Source organism: Xyrauchen texanus, chromosome 24 (assembly GCF_025860055.1).
Source record: "Xyrauchen texanus isolate HMW12.3.18 chromosome 24, RBS_HiC_50CHRs, whole genome shotgun sequence".
Lineage (NCBI taxonomy): Eukaryota > Metazoa > Chordata > Actinopteri > Cypriniformes > Catostomidae > Xyrauchen > Xyrauchen texanus.
This window is the reverse complement of record NC_068299.1, coordinates 16,798,082-16,823,792: the sequence shown is the minus strand read 5'-3', so window position 1 is coordinate 16,823,792 and position 25,711 is coordinate 16,798,082. Positions and strand designations below refer to the sequence as shown.

The window sequence follows — 25,711 nt, the reverse complement described above, 5'->3', positions numbered from 1 at the left end:
TTATGTAATTAATTGCGCTGAATTAATGTATTGATGCATTAATCGACAGCCCTAATATTTAAATTTAGTATACTGCATATTATACTGCATATTGTACTTTGAACTGTAAATATTGGTATTTTAAAGTGGTACTTAAATGGTATGCTGACAGCTTTCTGTGCATTAGTTGTTTACACAGTAAAGCCCTCCTTGAAAAGCCATAAAAGTCATCCCTTTTAAATTACCACCACTACAGATGCACATTCTGATAGACGTCATTGACCATTGTGTCATATCTCGCCTCTGGTCATGAACATTGTGTTTTTAAGATGTCTAGTTCAACTTTAAAGACCCCTGCATTCTGTTCCATTCCATTGCGCTCCATCTAGCTGTTTTTGAACGTATGAACACGTTTTATGTAAACACCCCTACTTTAAAAAAATCCAACTTGCATTTTGTCAAACAAACTCAAATTGAATAGTTGATTAAACTATCAATTGTAGAAAAAGTTAAGATTTCTTGAAAAAATCAGTAATCTATTCCATTCAGTGTGATCAACATTTTAAACAGCAAGAACATACATTGTAAAGTTTGGTCTTGAAGGTAGAACATACAGGCTTTTGAGCATGCTCTGTTTGAATAATTCCCCCTGCTTATCATTGTCATAAGTATTCGATCACTGTAATTTGGCTTTATATTACAGGAATATTTACTTATTTAATGTAATGTATTTATGTAATGTAAATGTTAATAAGTAATATGTTCATCAAAATGTTGCTTGCTGTAATGGCCTTACTAATTAACAAAATAATGCACATTAACTGCATAGGATTGTCTATTTAGTGGATTTTCTGTGGAAACTTTGTAAACTTCAGTGAAGTGGAAACTTCATGTTTACTGTTGTAAGTCTATTAAGGCCAAGGCTCCCACTGGCAAGGACAACCAGGAAATATCAGGCAACTTAAAACTTGTGTTTTGATTATTGTCCAGTTGTCATGGAAATGTCCTGAAAATGCATTGGTCACAATATGCGTATTGTTGCATCTGCCACTGAGCATGCTAATTGGAGAAGCAATTTGTGTGGAGGGAATACCCATAATCCCTTGCACTTTGATTTATTTGTGTGTGTGGTCAAAGCATGGTGACGTATGAGGACAAAAATTGTAGATGCTTTTTTCATCTTCTTTATTTTAGTGTTTTAGTGATGTTTTGCTGTAAAAAGCTGTGCTTTATACACCATCAGGGCAATGAGCATTCTCTTTGGTGAAGTTTTTCAGTTTTCAAGTTGATTTATCGTTGTTTTGTGGTGATCACCTACCCTGCTATTTAAGCCAGCCAAACTAAAAGTGAAAAATAAAAATCTGTTTAACAAAGAATATCTTAACAAATGCAACTTAACATATGAACTTGTACATTTTGAGTGTTTTGTTATTTGACTGAAAGCACAGACAAATGTAAATGAATTTGAAAAAATGTAACGCCGAGTTTACACTACAGGATTTTAAGCCTGATTTTCGCTCACCGAAAGTTTTGTGGAGATCACAGAAAAAAGCCTGAAATAGAAGGGAAATCGGAGCTCGCTCCCATGGGCAACGATCGCAATGTACGAATGATCAAAAATGCAATTTGAGAGAAGTGCCGACACATGTCGCCAATGTCAGCGAGATATCTCGGATGTTAAATATCTGGACTTGTCTGCGATTCCAAATCGCACAATGTGAAATATGTTTTGACTGAATACAACTGCAGCGTTGACCTACAGCCAATGAGAGAGCAAGAAACAGGGCACGGGAAGATTCAGTGGGAGAGGAGTCCTGATGTACCTGCAATAGAACATCAACTAGCATGGCTGCGGTATCAAGAAAGTCTCATTTGACCGAACAAATGAAGGAAAAATTTGTGGAACATTGGCATGAGCTCCAGTGCCTATTTGATGTTTCATCTGAACTGTACCACAACCAGTGGAGAAAGAGAAGAGTTGGAGAGAAATTGTTAATTCTCTTGGACAGTCAGGTAAGCAAATGGGTAGATTTTTCAGTAGGAGGTACTTTTTCATGTTGTAACCAATAAAATATATGATGCCTTTAGGCAATTAAAAACATACACATCATATTCTGAAATGCATAACATATGATCATGCATTTGTTTTTGTATATCGTATCAGTTCTCACATGTAATCTGTTGTGAAACGTAATTTGGAGTCCAGGCAGAGACGTCAGGGATTCGTCAATAGTGAAATGTCTTGTAATGTGTTCACCCCTGTCGCCAATTCGTCGTGTAATTTGAAAACGCTACGACTTCCATGACAAGACAGACAGTTGTGTAATATTAACGGTACCATGATCCGACATCTTTGAAAGTCGTGTAGTGAACTGAAGCTGGTTGCCTTAATTTAAGTAGATTTTTACAGTGAAGAAACATATCCGATCTGGGTCAGTTCAACACATCCAGCCAAATTATACAGTGCTTTCTTTGTTCTGCCAATATCAGTCGATTTTGAAAATATGCATTTTTGCAATTAATCTCGGCCATGTCATGCTCATCAAACCTGTGATTCATTTGCAGTTTTCATTTGTTGAAAAGTGTCCTCTCCAAATTACAGCTGTTTATTAGAATTGAGCTCCTGACTGTCCAACAATTAGAAAGAGCAACAGATGTCCTCTAATTGAGAGTAAGCATGTTTTGCTTTCACTCATACAACAGTCAGTGTAATCTCTTTAGGAGATGAAACCATAGACTGAGAGTTTCTAAAAGGGAGGGTTTCAAAATAGTGATTGCTCAGTGTGTTTTAATTTGGAAACCTGAAGGAAGAGATGGAAACCCCTTGTGTTGCAAATGTAATTGTTCCAGCTTCACGCTTGATGTATCTAAAGGGCAAGGAGCAAGAGAGGAGACGCTGCAGTGAGCAACGGGTCTGAGAGAAGGGGTGAGGGACAAAGAAGAAAGAAAGAACAGAGAGAGAGATGTCGAGAGACTTTGCATATGGTCGCCTCTGACACTCAGGTGTTAGGGGCTGTATAGTTTCAACCCAATGCGGAATCACACTTGTGTATAAAACAAAAGAACTGTGTAAAAAAAAAAAATCTTACCATTTGCTCATGGTTACATTTTTTATTTCATTCTCAAAATGACTCTATTTGTCACTTTTTAAAGAAATTGTTCCCCCAAAAATGAAATTTTCTGTCATCCTGATGTTCCAAACCCACATAACTTTCTTCTGTGGAACACAAAAGATGAATGTTTGAAGAATATCGTTACCACTTTTTGGTCATGTAATTGAAGTAAAAAAGAACTGGGGGTGTCAAGATAAAAAATAATAATAAAATAAACATCATAAAAGCGGTCCATACGACTGTGTTATACTCCAATTCTACTGAAGATATGTGTTAACTCTGAGTGAGGAACAGGACAAAATTTAAGTCGTTATTCACTGAAAATCCTGAAATGAGCCCTGGCTCTCCTGATGTCTAGTTTGCGACCGAATTGTTCTTTTGAGTCAGATCTCGTCAATCAATCGGTTGATCCAGTTTACAAAACTTTTCTGAATGATTCATTCACAAATCTGACTGATTCTGTTCTTAAGCTTAACTCACTCACTCCAATTATCTAGTCACAATGGTTAACAACCCACTAGAGTAGATTAGGAAACACCCCTTAGGGAAATGTTGCTTTTTCTAGTCACAAAATGTGTCAAGGTATTGATGGAGCAACATCATTTGTGTGAAAGTAAATAACAACTGAAGGTAGTTTCAATTAAAATTTGGTTTAAAAAAAAAAAAAACCCTATGGGGTTTGTAGTGATATTGTGTAGATACCGGGGCAATAGTTATAGGGCAACATTTGTCAAATAATGCAAATAATTATGAGACAGCAAGATTATTTTTTAAGTAACAAATTAAGATAATGCTTACTCAAAATAAACACTTTGAAAATTTTTCATAACAAATCTATTATCTCTAATAAAAAAAATTAAATGTGTTTAATAGGGGTCTTTAGCCGCTGCAACAGGGGGACTTTTTACCCCAAATACTATCTTTCACTTATTGGACAGTTATTGATATTTTTTTTAATTTCAGGTATTTTCATTAGCTACATAAATATATATATATATAAAAAAAATATATTAGAATTGTCTCAAAATCAACCTTTAGACACCACACGCAATGAGCTCATGGAACGGGAAAATTTTCCAGTGTATAATGACGGGTGTTTAGGAAAGTACTGTGGTAGTTTTTGTTTTTATTTAGTGTTTTGGAGAAATAAAATCAATGGATCCTTTTACCCTGTGGAGCCTTTAGACCCATTGTACCCTATCAGTGAATAATGGCTTAAATTTTGGTCTGTTTGTCACACAATGCTATTGTTTGGCTTCAGAAGACATGGTATATACTGCACAAATTGCCACTTTTATTATAATTTTACTGTGCTTTTTTGTCATTTTGGAGCTTGAAATCCCCAGTACTCATTTACTTCTATCATATTGAATAAGTGACAGGGATATTCTTCAAACATTCACTTTTTTGTGTTCTACAGAAGAAATGCAGGTTTGGAACAATGTTAGGGTGAGCAAATGATGACAGAATGTTTTGGGGGTGAACTATGCCTTTAACTTCCCTCCTCAACTGTTTCTAAACCTCCCTCTCTCTTTGCGGTCAGTTTTTCCAGTAAATATTATCTCAAGGTCTGTTAGTGGGGTATTCCTGGCTGGAGCGAAATGCCAAGGTTGACTTTTGTCCGTCTTGCACCTTTTTGTGGACAACATCACTGATCCTAACCGTGTGTCTAGTGGCCCTTGTCCTTTTCTGAGATTGCTTTTTATTGTTGAATTTGGGAGCCTAGGTACTTCACACTGTTTTATTCGTTTTATATTGGACCATCTTCTCAGAGCTGTCTCTGGTGTTTCAGAAGTTATGTCAGAGCGTAATATGTGCGAGCAGTGACTGACTCTATGGTGACTACATGTCTTTCACAGGTGATGTTGCAACGTAAACGCTAGTTCTGAAATTCCCTAAATGGTGTCATATGGCTAACGGTCCCAGCCTAGCTGTGAGACCAATCCGAAAAAAAGGCCCCTCTCCCATTGCGAAGGTAATGGGCACTCTGGCTCCCTGCATTGTTCTCATTTCACTTCAGTGGGTTGCTCTTCTGTTCTGAATTCCATTTACAACCTCATATCAAAGAGACAGCGCCCATGTTGGAGAAAAAACATAATTCAAAGCGACCCAAATGATTCCTGATTCTTGATCTGTAACCCGTGAGCTTGACTGGTTCTCCCACCCACCCCCCATCTCAGTCTAGCCTTTGTCTGCCATGTCAGACTTCAGACTCTCCCAAATGTTGATTCATCTGTTCCTGTCCAAGGAAAGGCTCTGATTGCTACTAATGGCCTCTGATTAGCATACATTTTATCTTGAAGACACCGTTTTAGAACCTGGAATGACTCGTTCAGTTGGTAATGTGCCTCAGAGGAGAAAGCAACTCTTTCAAGTCTTTCAGTTGGCCTAATTGGAGGTAGAATTGGTTGAAGGTTTACATAGCAATTAACCAGCATACTCTCTTCCATAATAACATGGTTTGCTAGGAAGTTTACCTACTGAGGTAAAAGCATAGTCAAGTGCTACCAAAGATCTGTGTAAGGAATCATTAAAAATACATGTTTAAAATGAGCATTAGAATTCTTAATGTCATATTCCACAAGAGATGATCCCATAGTTTATGCTCATTTATATTTACAGATGAAATGTGAGGGAAATTAATGGAGGGCAAGACAAAAGCCATGACCTGAATGTCAAATTATCTTCTATTTTCCCATTCTTCTGAACTTTTTAAATTTAAGTGACTGTTTATTTAACTAATTGTTTTTAAAGGTAAACATTGTCATTTCTGTGGCTCTAGGTAGCCCAAATGGGAAAATAACGGTATTGGCTGATAAAAAATATAATAATAAAAAATAAAGGTATTGGTTGAACCAGTGTTGCTGTGTCAGGCTGGACAGGCAGCCCAAAACAAACAAAGCAATGTTTTGATAGTGCCACAGAGCTGTAGTGGCTCACAGTACAAATGGCTTACTAATATATTGTTGTCACTGAATATTATGCTGTGATAGGAGAAAACATCCCAAACATTTTTTACTCTTCACCTTTCAGGAATGGTCATTTAAAGGAATGCTTTGGATTCAATACAAGTTAAGCTGAATTGACAGCATTTGAGGTATAATTCTGATTACCACAAAAACATTATTTTGATGTGTCCCTCCTTTTTAATAAAAAAGAAGCAAGAATCAAGGTTACAGTGAAGCACTTACAATTTAAGTGAATGGGCCAGTCTTTGGAGGTTTAAGGGACAGAAAGGTGAAGCTTATAATTTTACAAAATCACATACATAAATTCTTCATGTCAACCTCATTTATTGTTTGAGCTATAGAGTTGTGTAAATCGTCATTTACTGGGATAACAGGGTGTACGGCATTACATCATTACGGCAACAAAGTTATGAAATTGGATATAACTTTTTAAAAAAAAAGTTAAGCAAGCGATTTTATTACGATAAAATTATGCTAACACGTATATTGTTTACGCCTTGTAAATATTTGAATGTTTACGGATTGGCCCCCGTTCACATCCATTCAATGTAGATTGACCAGATTTTTTTTAAAGAAAAGAAGGGACAAGTCAAATATTTTTTGTGGTAATCATTATGCCACAAACGCTATTGATTAAGCTTAATTTTGATTGAACCTGGAATATTACTTTAACAAAAATTGAAAAAACTTCTCACTTCCGTCATGCAGGGCACTGGCACACAAATGTCTGTCTCCCGCTATTCCTCACAGATACCGTTCTTTACTGCCTTAATGTTTCTGTCTGACCCATCCCATTTAAAAGTCTTTATCCTTTCCTTTTACCAGTACAGTAGATGTATAATTAGTAGGAAGCACTTCTTGTGATAAATAGTTTCCTGTAGTGTCAGACATGACAGATTCTTACCGACAAGATGGGACTTGTTATGTCTGGAAGAATCCATCCAGGACAAGGTAACTCTACCAGTGTGTGTACTTACCATGCCAAATGAAGAGTGTGTTGGCTACTTCTACACAACAAAGCCTGTCAGTTGCCAAAGTGCTGTATATCTCTGCACAGCACTTTGGTTTACTCTTGTGGTTTTGAAAGTGATTTTTAAATAAAGTTGTGTTGAGTTGGTTCAATAAGTGTTTGATATAAAAGCGGAGTTTGTGCAAGTTTATTTGCTTGTTTTTAGTTTAGGGTCAATTATAGGATCACTTCACTTACAAAGAAAGTAGCAAAGATGCACAGATGTTAGCTTGAATTGTGTGATTTGATCTGAGGTTAATACCAGCTGCACATTTCTGTTCTTAAGAGAATTACGTCTGTTTAGTTTTTCAGACTTTGTTTAATTACAGTTTAGACAAAGAGGCCTCACTAGATTGATCAAATGTGCTTGTCTGCATTGGCCATTTCAGAAATTCTGGTTTGTTAATCACCCAGAGAATTTCTAAACATGACTGATCAACGTCCTAACCAGAGAATAAAATGTGTTTAGAGTGAATGACGTGACGTTCATTTATATCCAGATTTAAATTAAATGCGTTAAAAATTTAAGTAAAATACGAATTATTTAAATCCACTTGATATTAATGCAATTTCAGAATTAAATACAGTTTTGATCATTTTAGATCATGTTTGTGTCTATCCGGAGATTGTAAAAATAAAAGTTTCATTAACAGGCTGAAAATTTGGGAAAAGTATGCTTTGCTATAGTTAGTTTACCTTTTGAATAGTTTGGCATATGCTGTGAAGCATCACTTATTTATTTGTTTGTTCAGGTCAAATTAATTAACCCCCAAAAACGTCATGGTATCATTAAGACATGTATTTGAAAAATTATTTTTGTAAATAATAATTCAGTTACTCATGTGTAATTTGTGCCACTAGTGAGTCATTCAATGGTTTATTTTAATTTTTATTAATTTTATTGGTCAAATAGTATTAACGTTTTCCAAAAATGTATGAAACCAACACAAATACAAAGATTACATTTCTAAGAGCTTTCCCCATGCATTTTAAACTATACTTTTAAAATGTTGTTTCCCGTTTGTAATGGGAAAGGTCCTGCCACAGGACAGAAGCTCTCCGTCTATCCATCTTCCTCAAAGAGAACAGTACACACTGCCTCTGTAGCTACAATGAGCCCAGAGCGACCAGGCAGGGGGGATGAAAGGCACAGGGCGCAAGCGTCAAAAAGTGAAGCAACCCCAAGGAGAAGTGAGAAAGGCTCCTTTTTGAGAAGGCCTGTTTTGTTTAGAGTTGGTGAAGCACAACTACAAAGATGTTGCAGGGGTACTGCCTTTGAAATTTTCCAAAGAAAATGATTGTTGGATAAACCGCCCCCAAAATGCCACTCTCTGTCAAACGGAGGGAGCGTGACCTATGACCCCCTGTATGAAAGTACAGCGAGACGTACCCCTCTATACCAACCTAAGCTCACCCCGCCCCAATTTCACCCCCTTTGCTCCACCTCATTCAAGCAAAAAGAGAGAGAGAGAGAGAGAGAAAAGTAAGAGAGAGTGAAATTCACATCATTCATTTTGCTTCTCATCTCTCCCTCTCTCATGGCTTGGAGGGCGAGCCGTGTCTTAGGAGTCAAGAATTCAATTAGTTAAAAACCCAGAAAGAAAGCAAGAAAAGAAAGAGTCTGCAACAATAAAGCGATAACGGACAGAATGTGCATTCCCACACGTTAAATACAGGGTGCTTACTACTGAAAGCACAGCATGGGAGCTATAGCCTCTGACTGCAGGTGGTGGCCTGAATAATTGCAGTCAATATGCCTCTTCTATGCAGGCTTTGCACAAGCAGATCATTACACACATGCCACATACAGGTGTTCCCCAGGCGCATTCGAGATGGAAACTTTTGTTATTCCCTAAAAAGCTTTTTTTCTCAAAAGTTAGTTGGGGAGTTTAACTCTTCTTTGGTGTAATGCTCAACTGGCTGTGTTCTTTCTAACCATAAGGAATTGGAATATTCACATAAAAGGATTTGAACAACTTGGTTAAAATGTATTCCAATAAATTAAAAATGCCATTCGTATTAGTAGAGACCATATCTGAGTTTCATTTTGATTTGAAATACTTTAAAGATAGACTCTTTGAAAATACACTTAAGATGACTTAAAAAGTATAGAGGATAACAATGGAATTTTTTTCCCTCCATTTTACACAAATATTATAGGTGTGTCTTATGGAGAGAAATCGGAAGATACTTGTGGAGCGGAGGGGGGCGGGGCCGGTCGGAATATCGCGCGCCCGGTCCCCAATCAGCCTGATGAGGCGCGCGAGGGATAAAGGCGGCCGGTGACGATGGTTCGAGAGAGAGAGAATTACGGACATGTCCGTCATGTGTGTTTGTTTATGTGTTTTTGAGTTTCTCGTTAAAATATAATTTATGTGGACAAGCCGGTTCTCGCCTCCTCCTTGCCCATCCTTTAATTGTGTTACATTGGTGCCGAAACCCGGGAAGGAGGAGGGATGCCCGTCGCAGAGTCTTCGACACTGCCGTCCACCCAGGGGAGCGCCGCTGCCATCTGCCGGGTGACGGAGTAGCCCGACCGCCCGGATCGCGGGTACGGCCATCGTCCGCGGGGCAAGTGGGGACTGGATACCCGACCGCCTGGAGCGAGGGAGCCGCTGCCGAGGCGGAGGAGTGCCCTGCCGTCCCCAGAGACGCGGAGGGGTCGAGGAAGACCGCCGTCCGCGAGGGGAGGAGGGAAGAAACCCTCCGACCGCCCGAGCGGTAGAGCCGCTGCCAGGGGCGGAGGAGTGTCCCCATTTGCCGCCAGAAAAGCGGAGGCGCTGCTCTGCCCGCTGGGGTCGGCGGTTTCACTCGGTTCGCCCGGTGTTGGAGCGGCTGTCGTCCCGCCTGAGTGTGCAGGAGTGTTCGAGGACCACGCGACGGTACATCAGAGAACCGGTGAGTGAGCTTTTTCTTCTCTCCTCTCTCTCTCCCTGTCGCACCGTGTTGGCCTTTTCCCCGCACCTATTTTTTTTTTTTGTTGTTGTCTTCCCTCCTGTCTCCTCCCAGGGCGCAGGAAGGCGGGATGACCACGCTGGACGCTAAGATACACCCCGCCCCAGGGATAGGGGTGTACGTCATGCCGGTGGCACCTCGCCTGAGATAACGCCGGGAGGAGTGTGGAGCGGAGGGGGCGGGCCGGTCGGAATATCGCGCCCGTCCCCAATCAGCCTGATGAGGCGCCGAGGGATAAAGGCGGCGGTGACGATGGTTCGAGAGAGAGAATTACGGACATGTCCGTCATGTGTGTTTGTTTATGTGTTTTTGAGTTTCTCATTAAAATATAATTTATGTGGACAAGCCGGTTCTCGCCTCCTCCTTGCCCATCCTTTAACTGTGTTACAATACTATAATATTGTAATTGAACTATGGTGTTTTGGGTAGTAACACGTGCAGAAATCCCCACTTTACTTCATCGTAGAGCCATAGAAGTAACTTGGAGCATGGACTTATCAGTATGTTAATCAATATACAATAAATCATTGTGAGGTAAAACATTGCAAAACTTTGCTGTTCCAAATGGGAAGACATGTTTAAAAAATTAGATTTTTTTTTAAACATGGAAATAACGGTGCTGGCGCAAGTTGCCCAGAAATGATCTGGGCATCATAACTTTGTGATATATCTTGTCATGTTATAAGAGACAGGTGACCGTTTATAAGGCGTCACACACAGGTCCATGTCTGCATAATTGGTTGCTGACTTTCTCATTACATTTTTTTGTCTAAATTGACATGGGGCTGTTCCACTCCTCTAAGCAAAAGGTGGTGTGTGTGGAATGTTCCTTTGACCTCAGATGCAGGGGACATGAACAGAAAGCCAAAAGGTCTGTGAACTCGGGTGTGAGCTGAACAGGGGGGGGGCCAGGGGGAGCTGGGCTAGAGGATGGGGCAGAAGGGTCGACACAGAGAGGGAAAGAGAAAAACCCTACCTATTGTCCTCCTCCAGTCAATATAAATACATCATAACCCTTTTCAATTCAAACATATTTAGAGACTAAGATGAAAGAACTTTAACATCCCTTTGAACAAAGCCAGGGGTTAGCTATAACAAATGAACAACATCTACTGCAAGGCTGATGCACGGGTGGTTAAACTCCCTTTGAACCCTGTCTTTACCCATGGGCCTTTAGGAGAGACTGTGATGCATTTGGATATAATAGATGTATTTGACTGTATGTAAAATATTTTCCCAGTGAATAATATTCAGAATTGTCTTATTCATTCTTGACCCTACTTAAATTGTAATTTTAATTTAGTATTATTTATTCTTTTGACCGATAGAAATATTTGATTCAAGATTAACTGACTGCCCTCTCCTAGTTAACTTTTTAATTTAATTTGTTGTGCACATAAAAATATCAGTGTATTTGTCTTGTGCTGTGTTTACTTTTTCCCGATGCATTCACATTGGTTCTCTCTTGTTGTTGGAGCAATTATAGGGGAACAGCTTTATAATACAATATATTCATATTCTATTGCCAGTAGTGTTGGGGAAGCTACACTTTTGAAACTAGGTGATCGTCCCAGGATATTTGATTCCCCTGCTTGAAGAACCTATACATGGTAGCTGGTCCAAGCTTGTTTAGGTGATTGACTCGCCCTACCTAGAAGGGACCATCTTATTCTAGTGGGTTAGATTTGGTAAATCACCTTTGACCAGCCACAAATCCAGCTACCGTTTTAAGATGCTATGACCTGGTATTTCCAGCAGGGTTAACTCAGTTACCTCAATCGGATGTGAAGTTGTATGCATAATACAAAGTCAAAAATATATAGCAGTAAAGAATTTTATCTTTAAATTATCTTATATTATTTAATATGTATATACAATAATATATGAGTGATTTTAAATGTATGAAACACTCTGGTTTGAACAGCACATTTGTAGTTTGTGCAGTTGATTCAAAAAGCATTTGCGGTGGTCCAAATACATGACCAAATACATGTGGTTGCTTGTGTTGGTTTGGCCCTAACAATGTTGTTACTGTGGGGTTCCTCTCCCAGCAGGGGCTGAATTAAAGTTTGTGTGACCCCGGCACTAATTTCATGATGCACAGTTCCTCGAATAATGATGTCAGCTGATTAGGTTACCAAAATGGTTGTGTTGGCAGTAAACCCCTGACATGTTCTAATGATCCTGAGGCGTGCTGGGTTTTTTGGGGCAGATGAGTTGGGGTCCGGGGTGGGTAGCGTGGGGCAGGGGGTTTGGAGGGAGATTGTGTGCATGGTCTTCGTTTTAGAGGGGGGTGTAAGGTCGAGGGAAGGTGGGGCCACATTAGGCGAGAGAGAGGCTTTGACCTTTTACAGCTATAATATCACTAGGAATCCCTTTCAGATCAATCAGAACTTGTCTGGGAGACAAAAATGTATTTAATATTGTGTTCTATTTTTCGCTCCCTCCCTCCCTTGTGTTTTTTCACAATCGGAATCAGTGAGGGATAAGAAATTGAAGTAATAGAGAGTAATAAGGGCTGGGAAGAGAGAGCTTTGGCCTTGCCCCTATTGTATCTTGTGTCACACGTGTTCAAAGGTTAGGGAGCCTGCATATTCTATTAGGGCGCATGGCCTTCATTGGGGCAAATGAGTTTACCCAACAGTAATTAAAATGCCAGCACTGGCCAGGCGAGCTGAATATGGTTGATGGGCCACCGCTAACTGGGTTGACAGCTGCCATGGCTGTCTTTGCCAATATGCTTGGTCCCTCAGTGAACAAACCAACTGAAACCATCACAAATGAGAACACCTGGTCCCTCAACTTTACTAGCATTCTCTCTCTTTTTCTCTCTCTCTGTCTTTGTTTTTTCCCCTCTGTCTGCAAGCATTCACACCAAAAATGGCTTCATATCTGTTTTAGAAAAAAGCTGCTTTATTTTACATATGCCATGTTGAGATCATATGACTTGTCGAATACTACTCGCTTTATCTCAATAATGCCATTTACTGTACGTTTTCACTCATCGAAATAAACACATTTTTGCAATGCCATTGTTAACTGAGAAATTCTGTTTTTGCTCGATGCTACATATTCACCAATAGGTGTGAGCAAGCATAAACACCAGTGTTACTGAGTGCACCTTTAAAATGTGTGGCATTATTTGTTTAATTTACATTTAAGATCATTAACTTTTCTTTTCATGCAATATGTAATTCCTGCTCTGAAATCACCTGTGAGTGATAAACACCTCTAAATTCAAGTCTAACTGTCTCTGCTCACTTGTGTGGGTGTTTGTGTGTGAGAGAGTGAGAAAGATGAGGGGTCACTGTCCCTCTCTGTTTTTGTGCTGGGGGTTTGGAGTTGGACACCAGGCGCTACAGAGCTTATCCACACAGGCTGGTTGTTAATTTGAGGCCACACTGGTATTCCATTGTAAAGCCCATTTCTTTGGTTGATGTTAGTGGGAGGGCAAAGAGCCCCCTGCTCTTTCTCTGGGTTTTTCTCTGGAGGTATTAAAGTATGTGAGAGCGAGAGATGCAGAGAGGGAGATAGTCTGTCAATAGCTGTGATTTGTTTTGTTTTGTGTGTTTTTATGTGTCTTTTGCTTGGTAGGTTTAAACCAATAAGCCATAAGAGACTGTGTGTCACAGTGATTTCACAATTGGGAAAGGGTGCTCTTAGAAAAGACGCAAAGCAGAGTGCTTTAAACCCCTTTATTTGAGGTAAAATTACTTACACATAGACTCAAGTGGCTTATTGCTATTGTAAAATAGTGTCAACAGCACTATAATAATAATTTAAAAAAAACAATGTTCAATAGAAAAAAATTATTTGTTAATAATTATTAGAATGGACCCTTTTTTAACCTTTCCAAATTGTGATCGTGAAAGTAAACTACAAGGGCAAACTTCTACAGTGTTGATAGGGGACCACATCGATTATAATTTTTTGCATTCCAATTTGCTCCAAAAGCAAAAGATAAACTCCACTATTACATTTCCAAGACTTTACAAAAGAGAAAAAAACTGAGAGAGAGAGATTAATTACGACAATCAGAAGAGAGAAAGATGCCAAATAAGCTGTCACTCCCTCAGCAGCTGTATTTCAAACTCCATCACATCTATGTTGACACTTTTTTTTTTATGAATGCCAGGGTAATGTATCACAAAGAATAATGTTATATATTTACTCAAGAAAAATTCAATAAAGTTTGCTAGATTTATGCTTCTTCATAAGGCTGAAGTGCATCATCACAGTCTGTGAAAACGGTCAATAAATGTTATTTTGCCAAGTAATATACTTTATTATCTTAACTTATACTATTTGCAAGTACAAAGCCACCTAGCAACTTGACGCATTAATAGAGAATGTGTGCCCAAGTGTTTGATTATAGTGATTTTACAATGGCTTCAAGTTGGGATCCTCCAATCAGAATGGAAAATCGGAACAATCCATTTTATAATAAGAATGTGCGGTCACAAGTGTGACTTTTATAGTATTTTTATTTTACAATGGATACAAACACTACTGATACAATTCGAATTTAGAGTCAGAACCATCTGTTTTATAATAGTAAGCATTCACTATATACTGTCACCACACACATTTTACATAGTTGGCACAGAGACAAGGAAACCATTCTGTCAATGAAAGAAACCATCACAGCAGGACATTGTAGGAATACCTGAGTGCTAAAACAGGCACATTCCTGTGTGTTCACTAGTGTAAGGGCTCTATTGTTCAGCTCACCACTGAACACAATGCAAGGAGCAGCAGAGCTGTAGTGCCTCGCCCGCCAATCCCAGCTGTCCAGGAGGGCTCTAATCCCTGACAATCACACAGGTCAAAACTATTGCAGTCACACACCCACCTAACAGCCACCCACCCGTACCTGCTCAACTAATTTCAACCTGTCACCCAACTAAAAGGGGTATCAGAGTGTTTTTGTTTCTTTCATTTTTTCCCTAGTTGTCTCATAAATGAAAACTCATCTGTGAACAAATATACGCTCTCTCAACATATCCTTCAGCCACACTTTACACCTCGCTACACAATTTTCTTTATATTTGTTTTTAATGTGCTTTGTGTATTCTCTCTGGGAGCCAAAATATTACTCAACTGTTACATCACTTTAATGCTTCAAGCATTAAATACTGGAAGAACAAAATATTTGAGAAAATGTTTTGACATTGGACGGAAGACTCTAAAATATTGATTTTTAAACCAGGTTTTTTTTTATTATAAATAATTACATTAAAAAAATTAATAATCGTTATAATGATGGTGATAATTATCAATATGAAGTGTTGCTATTGTAAATAACCAAACTTGTATCTGTTCTAAAACAGTTTTTTCTTTTTTTCTTTTTGCAGCAACTTTGTGACCGGAACAGCCTGCTGTGAGAATTTCGCTCCTCTTCGAATCTGGGATATAGAAAGGTACCTTTCTTTATATAATCTTAATTCTGTTTTTTTCAAATTTTATTGTATGTGATTATATACAGCTGATGTATGTTATAGTGTTTGCTACTCCCAGTAATTCCCCCCAAGGGAAGGTTTAGTTTACCCAAACATTTTTATTCTCTCATCATTTACTCACCCTCATGCCATCCCAGATGCATTTTACTTTCTTTATCAGAACACATTTGAAGAAGAATAGAAAAAAATCTCAACTCAGTAGGTCCTAAAAATGCAAGTGGCTGGTGATCAGGAGCTTTTGAATCTCCAAAAAGAACAGACAGTCAACATAAACATCATCCATACGTCTCCAGCGGTTAATATCTTCTAAAGCAATATGATCGCTTTTGGTGCAAAAAAGATCAATATTTAGTACTTTTGAACTATGAATCGTACTTCCTGTCAGTAGCGGTATGTACGTGTGACGTAATCGAATTGGCATGTTCATGTGAGAACTGACGCAGGTGTGGCAAACCAGCAAGAGTAGAGCGGTTTACAACTAAGCAAGAGGAGCACTATACAGAAGCTTTGTTGGTTTTGGATTAGATCTTTATTTGTATCTGATTCTTTACTCACAATAGTGTTTGAGATTATGTCCGTAATATGCCAACGTGAATACATCACACGAGAGACCACGTGAACACCGCCCTCTTGTGACATGAACACGTATACTGCTGCTGACCGGAAGCGATGATTTGATTTGTAGTTAAAAAGTACTTAAACATTGATATTTTTTGCACCAAATGCGATCACATTGCTTTAGAAAACATTAACCACTGGAGTCATATTGTTGACGTTTATGCTGTCTGTGATTTTTGGAGCTTCAAAGATCTGATCACCATCCACATACATTTCAAGGGCCTACTGAGCTGAGATATTTTTCTTCAAATGCGTTCTACTGAAGAAAAAAGTCATACACACCAGGGATATCATGAGGGTGAGTAAATGATGAGAGAACTATACCTTTAAGCAGGTTCCAGGGGGTACTTGGAAAGATTTTGATTTTGCTTTTGTAATCCTTTAAAACAGAAATTACAATTTTAAAGTCAAATAAGAACAAATAACAGCAAATTCTGTATGTGTAGCCAATATATTATGAGTTAAAAGGTATGCAGGTTTGATTGCATTTCATACAGGTTGAATTTAAATGAAGGGGTAACCCAATAGGGCTGTGGGGAGAAATAATACAAAAAGGTTAACCATTACATTTTAAATGGGTTTTATAATTTAATGCAAATGCTTTTTAGCAGCATTCAGTTTGATGCTATATGATTTTAAACCATGACATGTGAACCCAGATCTGTTACTATTTGTCAATGTAATAAATTGCACACAAAGTGACAGTAGAACCTTATCATGATGATAGTTGCTGCACCATTATCCCCTCAGCTCACAGTCTTTTCTCTTTGGGAAGTTCAAAGCTGACTTAAAAATTCCTGTCATGAAAGACCAGGCTTAAACCTGATACAACCTGACTGGTTTCTGTAATTCCACAGCTTTACCTGCTCAATTCAGCTTGCTTGCAAGTTGTCAGGCGAGGGAAAGTTAAAGAGAGGGAGGGGGACAACGTGAGTTCCGGCATGAAATGACAAGGAAATTTGAGATGAGGAAAAATTGCAGGGAAGTAGTCAAGCCGATTCCACACAGATTTCCCTGGGAATCACATATTCTAGAACTCCGGAACACAAAAGTTGAGTCAAGATTTATGTGACCCACAATGTGCCTGATGTTTTTTTTATCTGTGAGGCGTGGATAGCCAGTGTCAGATTGATGGATACGTGGCTGGGTAGCTATCAGAATGCAGATGCATGCACAGGTAAACAGGCCATTGAATCACCAAGTCAGACTCACTACAACCCTGTTAAACTAGCAACCAATTAAGGTTACACAGAGGTGTGACAGTCAGTGAACAGCCAACACACCATTAAATCTGTTTGCTTTTGAAACTTTGATTGTTGCTTTGATGTAACACACAGGGCAATTTTCCGGATGATGTGTGTGTGTATATATATATATATATATATATATATACACATACACACACACACACCAATCAGCCACAACATTAAAACCACCTGCCTAATATTAGTAGGTCCCCCTCGTGCCACCAAAACAGCGCTAACCAGCATCTCAGAATAGCATTCTGAGATACTATTCTTCTTGCCTGTTGTTTGTGAAAATCTCAGGAGATCAACAGTTACAGAAATACTGAAACTAGCCCATCTGGCACTAACAATCACCCATGCAATTATCTAATCAGCAAATCGTGTGGGTGCAATGTATAAAACTATGCAGATATGGATCAGGAGCTTCAGTTAATGTTCACATCAACCATCAGAATGGGGAAAATTTTTATCTCAGTGATTTGCACCATGGCATGATTGTTGGTGCCAGATGAGCTGGTTTGAGTATTTCTGTAACTGCTGATCTCCTGGGATTTTCACACACAACAGTCTCTAGAATTTACTCAGAATTGTGCCAAATAAAAAAACATCCAGTGAGTGGCAGTTCTGTGGATGGAAAGATGAGTGAGGTGAATGGCCAGACTGGTTTGAGCTGACAGAAAGGCTACGGTAACTCCGATAACCACTCTGTACAATTATAGTGAGCAGAATAGCATCATGGAATCACGAACCTTGAGGCAGAGGGGCTAAAACAGCATAAGACCATCTTGGGTTCCAATTCTGTCAGCCAAGAACAGAAAACTGAGGCTGCAGAAGGCCTACCATTTGTGTACCTCAGTAGAAATCCAGATTCGTCAGATCAGGCGATGTCAATCATCTACTGTCCAGTTTTGGTGAGCCTGTGCCCACTGCAGCCTCAGTTTCCTGTTCTGCTGACAGTAGTGGTACCCAGAGGGGTCTTTTGCTGCTGTAGCCCATCCTCAATGTTTGACGGTTGTACATTCTGAAATGCCTTTTTGCATAGCACTGTTGTAACACTTGATTATTTGGGTTACTCACCTTCCTGTCAGCTTGGACCTGTCTGGCCATTCTCCTCTGTCATTAACAAGCCGTTTTTGCCCACAGAACTGCCACTCACTGGATGTTTTTAGTTTTTCGCACCATTCTCTTTACAATCTAGAGACTGTTGTGTGTGAAAATCCCAGGAGATCAGCTGTTTAGAAATACTCAAACCAGCCCGTCTGGCACCAACAATCATGCCACAGGCTAATAACTGAGATCACATTTTTACCTATTCTGATGGTTGAAGTGAACATTAACTGAAGCTCCTGACCCGCATCTGAATGATTTTATGCATTGCAACGCTGCCACACGATTGGCTGATTAGATAATCGCATGAGTAATGGATGTACAGCAGTACCTAATAAAGTGGCCAGTGAGTGTGTATATATAGAATTTTAACAGTTTAGTTTCCAAAAAACGTATCACTCTCTGCAAATTCTTGCCAGTTTTGATTTAAAAGGATAGTTCACTCCAAAAAAGAATTCTGTCATTGTTTTTGATGTAGATCCTGTATGACTTTTTTGCTTATAACACAAAAGAAGAAACTTTTTTTAAGAATGTACTGGTTGCTCATTTCCATGTGAATACAATGAATGGGGACTGGAGCTTTTAAGCTACAAAAAGGACACTAAAGCAAAAAAGAAAAATCATAGAAGTAGCTCATACTACTTGTGCACTCTATTCCAAGTCTTCTGAAGCATTGCAATAACTATATGTGAGGAACAGACAGATATATCCATAAAAAGTCGTTATTAACTGATAATCTTCCCCACCAGTTAGCTGTTCTTTAAAAAAATATATTTTATCTTGCATGTAAGAAACAAATTCATGCAGATTGGGAACTACATGAGGGTAGGTAAATTATGATAGAATTTTTATTTTGGGGTAAACCACTCCTTTTATGTTTTACTACCTTGTAAAGAGCCTTCTGTTGATTCGTATCATACACATTATGTGATTGTTTGGATGTGCAAAATAGATGCATTTTATCTCTGAAGGCATTATCTGATTTTTAAGTGTGTGAAAACACAGATCCGGTCTCAGGTGCACAGTGACCTGTGCTGGAGCTTGTCGTGTTCTCTTTCCTCCTGTCTTTGTGTGGCTGCACTAGGGTCAGTTGTATCCTGCCACAATGTGTTCCCGTCTAGTAATCAGGTGCACCTTGTGTGAGGAGCACAATGCCACCAGTCACAGGAGGGAGAGAAACCGACTGATGAGTGGAGGGGTTTGGGCGCTGACAGGAATGGGGGCTGAGTGTATGTGTATATCTGTGTGTGTTCCTATGTCGCTTTTATAACATTTCCCATACAGGCCACCAGCATAACCCTAAGATAACCAGCAAGAACATGAGGCACATTTGAGTGGTTACATTTACCCCGTTCTTAGGAAAAATCTGAATAAACATTTGTATCTTTCTGAATCGAGATTGGTAATGATAGACAGCCAAATACTGCCCAGTTTGATGTTTAGCACAGAAATGCTTCAGAATAATAATAAAAAAGTCACTGTACTACTAGAGGGAATAACTAGACTCTATAATTTGTATGTTATTTTATATTTGTAGAATTAACATTTTATAGTATTTTTACATTCCATTTATTCACTTAGCAGCAGACACTTGTGCAAAAGCGACATAAATGAGGAACATCGCAAGCAATTTGAGAGATTTTCTGAAAATGACTACTCATTAGAGCCATTCCAAAGCAAAACGCAGTGTTGAGATACAGTAGTTACTGTGTTTTGCTTTTATAGAATGGAGCTTTTCAGAGCGATTCTTCACAACAACAAAAACATTGATGCCATAAAATGTATTTTTGAGCTCAGTTATTTCATATACTATTTGAGATTATATTTCATGTACACCATTTTCATCTTGACGTAAGTTGTTTTTTAAATAGTTTTTTAGAGGATAGTAGAAGCACCTATGATCTTAATAGGTGTTCTGATTTCATGATTTTTGTTTAGCTGTGGACTTCCATGTTCTTTGCAAATACTGATGAGATCCCCTTACATTTATTTTCTTAACATGGATTTGAAAGATCAGGGCTTATTTTGAGTCGCACATTTTGACTGGGTGGCAAAATAATAGAAAAGCATGTACAGACCGAGATCAGTCGAACCCTCATGTCTCAAAGTACCAGCTGACTAGCTGCTTAGTGAACTAATTACAGCACTATGAGGGAACGAAAGAGTTTGTGTATGAGGGATATAAAGATTTCTCGACTGTTAGTCAACCCATTAAAGCAAATTTTCTTCTGATCTGTCTTTTAAGTGAAGTGCTTGAAAAAAAAACATTCTTTACAATGATCATGCTCAAAATACTCAAAACACAATCTACCATCCCCAGACACTAAACCAGCACACTGGGTACAGACTAATGTTTATTGTTTTATGGAAATGGGTATACACCAATCAGCCACAACATTAAAACCACCTGCCTAATATTGTGTATGTTCACCTCGTGCAGACCCACATCTTAGAATAGCATTCTGAGATTCTATTCTTCTCACCTCAATTGTACAGAGCGGTTATCTGAGTTACTGTAGACTTTGTAGGTTCAAACCAGTCTGGCCATTCTCTGTTGACCTCTCTCATCAACAGGTCATTTCTGCCCACAGAACTGACGCTCACTGGATGTTTTTTGTTTTTGACAATATTCTGAGTAAATTCTAGAGACTGTTGTGCGTGTAATTCCCAGGATATCAGCAGTTACAGAAATACTCAAACCAGCCCATCTAGCACTAACTGGGTATAAATAATTTATGCCAGAGAGAAAGTATCAGGGGTCCTTTGCTCATGGAATACCTGGAAGTTCCAGTCATTTTCAAATTGTGATTTCCGGGTCATTTAAATAAAACAAATCTTAATTCATGGAAATGTCTTGGAAGTTGCCGTAGTGACTGTACATTTGTCTAGTTATGCTCCGCTTTAAAATGTTTTGTTGGCTAGAAATTGCTCTATGTAAAAGGATTTTTAAAAATCCTAAAAAAGAAAATGCATTGAATTGTTTAGATCAATGGGTCTGGGAACGCTGTTAGTAATTTTGTCTGTGTCAACTTTAACCTTCATTATACAGAAATCAGAAACATTTCTAATTGCACAATGGTTCAGTTGCACTGGACATGGCAATTCAGTTCTTTCGTTAAAGCCTTTCTCCTCTTTAAGGTGAAAAGCCTATGATCACCCAGTCAGGGACACACAAGTGGTGCTTGTAAAGGACCCCTAACTTTTCATGAGGCTTTTGCCATCAAAGAATCACACAATTGCCCTGAAATTCTTCAAATTTTTTCTCTCAAAGAAAAGGTTAAATGCCTGGATCCTACCAAGAGCTGTGTTATACAAATTGCTATCTCATTGTTTTTAAGAGAACGCGTGTGACATTTCAAAGTCTCCATTGTCCTGGTCCGTATCAATATTTTAAAATAATTTCCTCTTTTCCTTGTGGTTATTTTGACTGTGGTCTAAATTGTTTGACATGCATATGGCGCAATGCAATTTCGGTTTGTTTTTGGTCATGAAAACCTCAGCAAGTTTCATTTTGTACCTGTCTCTTCCTTTCAAGGCACTGGCTGTTTCCCATAGCTTCCCTGTGCCAGTTTACTCTCTACACTTTACCTTACAAGAGCGTTAGCTCAAACTGACCTTTTCCTGTAGATCTAACACCCAGAGAAATGTCTTCAGTATTGCCCTTTTTCAAAATCTATCAATTCATTAAAGTTCCCTTTCATAAAGTGTGTGTGTGTGTGGCCCAAATGTTCAAACAGAGACGAAGTACTGTTAGGGAGGCCAGCCCCACCATTTTTCTTGATAACCCTGGGACCATAACTCACAACTAATTACGAACACATGCCATTCTTTATAGTGCAGAGTAGGGATTTAAAAACTCCTGAACATTATCAGAACATAGACAAGGAAAGACATTTATTTGCTACTGTCTTATGGGGCTGTTGGAAAAGTGTGGAAGTTTTTCACTAAAGTGAAAAGACGTTAAGAACTAGTTGGTGGTCTATTGAGAAGCAGGCAGTTAAAACTTAATGTAACTATATAGACAGACTGATCAAATCCCCCATCACTTCTTTATTTAATGAATACTTTGGCTAAATTAGTTGTACTTTTTGTTACAATAAGAGTGTAATACTAGCTCTGTTTAATATATTCAAACATTTATAAATGTTATTATATATTAAACATTTATAGACTTTTCCTTAAAACCACTCTAGAAAGGGCATAATAATTCTGCAGATATGTGAAGCACACAAGAACAGCCGTGATATTGTGTGTTTTTTGCTTGTGCTTAAACATATACAGGGGTCAAAGAGGATTCTGTCAGTTGCCCTTTGAGGAGTGCTTTAAAAGGATGTAGAAAATAAAGCATTTTCCCTCAAGTTTGTCTGTCTATATGTGGTGGCTACACTGTTCATGTCATCATTTTAGCAGATTGCAAATATCTCAGCTTCCACATGTCTGAACATTAGATACAGGTGAAACTCGAAAAATTAGAATATCGTGCAAAAGTTCATTAATTTCAGTAATTCAACTTAAAAGGTGAAACTAATATATTATATAGACTCATTACAAGCAAAGTAAGATATTTCAAGCCTTTATTTGATATAATTTTGATGATTATGGCTTACAGCTTATGAAAACCCCAAATTCAGAATCTCAGAAAATTAGAATATTACATGAAATCAATAAAAAAAGGATTTTAAATACAGAAATGTCGGCCCTCTGAAAAGTATAATCATGCATATGTACTCAGTACTTGGTTTGGGCCCCTTTTGCATTAATTACTGCCTCAATGCGGCGTGGCATGGATGCTATCAGCCTGTGGCACTGCTGAGGTGTTATGGAAGACCAAGATGCTTCAATAGCGGCCTTCAGCTCTTCTGCATTGTTTGGTCTCATGTCTCTCATCTTTCTCTTGGCAATGCCCCATAGATTCTCTATGGGGTTCAGGTCAAGCGAGTTTGCTGGCCAATCAAGCACAGTAATACCATGGTCATTGAACCAGGTTTTGGTACTTTTGGCAGTGTGGGCAGGTGCCAAGTCCTGCTGGAAAATGAAGTCAGCATCTCCATAAAGCTTGTCTGCTGAAGGAAGCATGAAGTGCTCTAAAATGTCCCGGTAGAGCGGCTGCGTTGACTCTGGACTTAATTAAGCACAGTGGACCAACACCAGCCGATGACATGGCTCCCCAAACCAACACAGACTGTGGAAACTTCACTCTGGACTTCAAGCATCTTGGATTGTGTGCCTCTCCATTCTTCCTCCAGACTCTGGGACCTTGGTTTCCAAATGAGATGCAAAATTTGCTCTCATCAGAAAAGAGGACTTTGGACCACTGAGCAACAGACCAGTTCTTTTTTCTTTAGCCCAGGTAAGACGTTTGACATTTGAAGCCCATGTCCAGGACCCGTCTGTGTGTGGTGGCTCTTGATGCAGTAACTCCAGCCTCAGTCCACTCCTTGTGAAGCTCCCCACACATTTGAATGGCCTTTTCCTGACAATCCTCTCCAGGCTACGGTCATCCCTGCTGCTTGTGCACCTTTTTTTTCCACACTTTTCCCTTCCACTTAACTTTCTATTAATGTGCTTTGATACAGCACTTTGAGAACATCCAACTTCTTTTGCAATTACCTTTTGAGGCTTTCCCTCCTTGTGGAGGGTGTCAATGATGGTTTTCTGCACAGCTGTCAGGTCAGCAGTCTTCCCCATAATTGTGAATTCAACTGAACCAGACTGAGAGACCATTTAAAGGCTCAGGAACCCTTTGCAGGTGTTTAGCTGATTAGAGTGTGCCACTTTGAGCCTACAATACTGAACCTTTTCACAATATTCTAATTTTCTGAGATTCTGAATTTGGGGTTTTCATAAGCTGTAAGCCATAATCATCAAAATTATATCAAATAAAGGCTTGAAATATCTTACTTTGCTTGTAATAAGTCTATATAATATATTAGTTTCACCTTTTAAGTTGAATTACTGAAATTAATGAACTTTTGCAAGATATTCTAATTTTTCGAGTTTCACCTGTATCTCCTTCAGCAAGAGCTGTGAAAAAAAGCAGCAAAGGGACACACTCATTGTTATGTAATTTCTAGTTTTGGTTGCTTAAAGGAGGAGAAGGCAAACCACTTTTCTTTGGCTGCTGTTTGGTGTAAATGTGCATTCGAGACAGAAAGAGTGTGCATTGTGAGTGCTGCTGGCAAAGGCACTCTATATGTATTACTCCACTGGGACGGTCCAAAGTAGGAACGTTGACTCGCTCTCATGTCTTAATTAATATGTCTATTTCACACTCTGACCTTAGTAAAACATGTGTCATCATCTGGTAAATCACTCTTGTACTCTGAGTTTAAATCGAAGATCAGTTTCTCCTTAGCAGCCTTCTAACCTTTTATTACTTAATCAAAAGCTCTCGTTTAACCTGATTTGCACCGTTTGCCATGATCAGACAATGTTTAGAGAAGGGACAGTCTCCCCACAGGTTCACAAACAGCCACACCGCTGTAAGATCAGACGCTGGGCCGGCCGTGAAAGAACAAGGTCGCCTGCCATGCAGATGCAGTAATTTAAAAGATTATATGGTTATCCTCCATCCTGTAATCTTCACAGGTTCTCTCTAAAAAGAACAAAAAAACATGGGACACATAAAACCTGTGACCTAACAATTTAAGAATCCTGGGTGTTTGCTGTTATACTTGGAACAGTGCTATTACTGGCTTTAAAATCAGAGCACAGATGTGAGGACTTCTTTTACGATGCTTGTTTTTCTCACTTCACGCTTTGACATTTGCAGAGGCCCTGACAGACGCTGGATGCTCTGTCCTGACCCGAGTTTAAACAAAGAAAAATATTTGATGCAAATTGCTGGCATGAAACAATACTTTGTAAACAAATGTTTGACATCAATTAATTGATTGTCCTCATTGTTTAGCACTGTCATCAGTTGAAGTTGTTGGTACCATGTTATTTTAACAGCAAGGGGTAAATTATGGGTTCTTGCTTATTGGAGATGCCCAAAGGCTAGAGGAGAGTTTGTCTTTAGGCCCACTGGGGTCTTGGCCTTTGGTTCTGCTGGACTATCTCTTAAAGAGCCTGTGTCTAAGAAAGAGACCCCCCTTGTCTCCCCTAGAGCGAAGGCTGGGGATTACCAGCCTGCCCTCGATGAACAAGTTCACAGGAGACCTCAAACGTGGGGGGCGGTAGCTATGGCCATTGGGCTCCACTAAATGGTTGCTAGGGACAAGGTATCAAAGGTCCACAAGTCGCACACAGTCAC

At 39.0% G+C, this 25,711-nt stretch overlaps 1 protein-coding gene across 1 annotated transcript in view; it reads left to right on the top strand.

Annotated features, from left to right (window-relative positions):
* The window catches only part of fbxw4 (F-box and WD repeat domain containing 4), a 51,247-nt gene that overhangs the window by 17,732 nt on the left and 7,804 nt on the right, over window positions 1-25,711 (top strand). Inside the window, exon 6 of the mRNA XM_052090307.1 lies at window positions 15,380-15,445. Within this exon, the coding sequence (XP_051946267.1) occupies window positions 15,380-15,445 (66 nt within the window). The remainder of the gene's footprint in view (window positions 1-15,379; window positions 15,446-25,711) is intronic.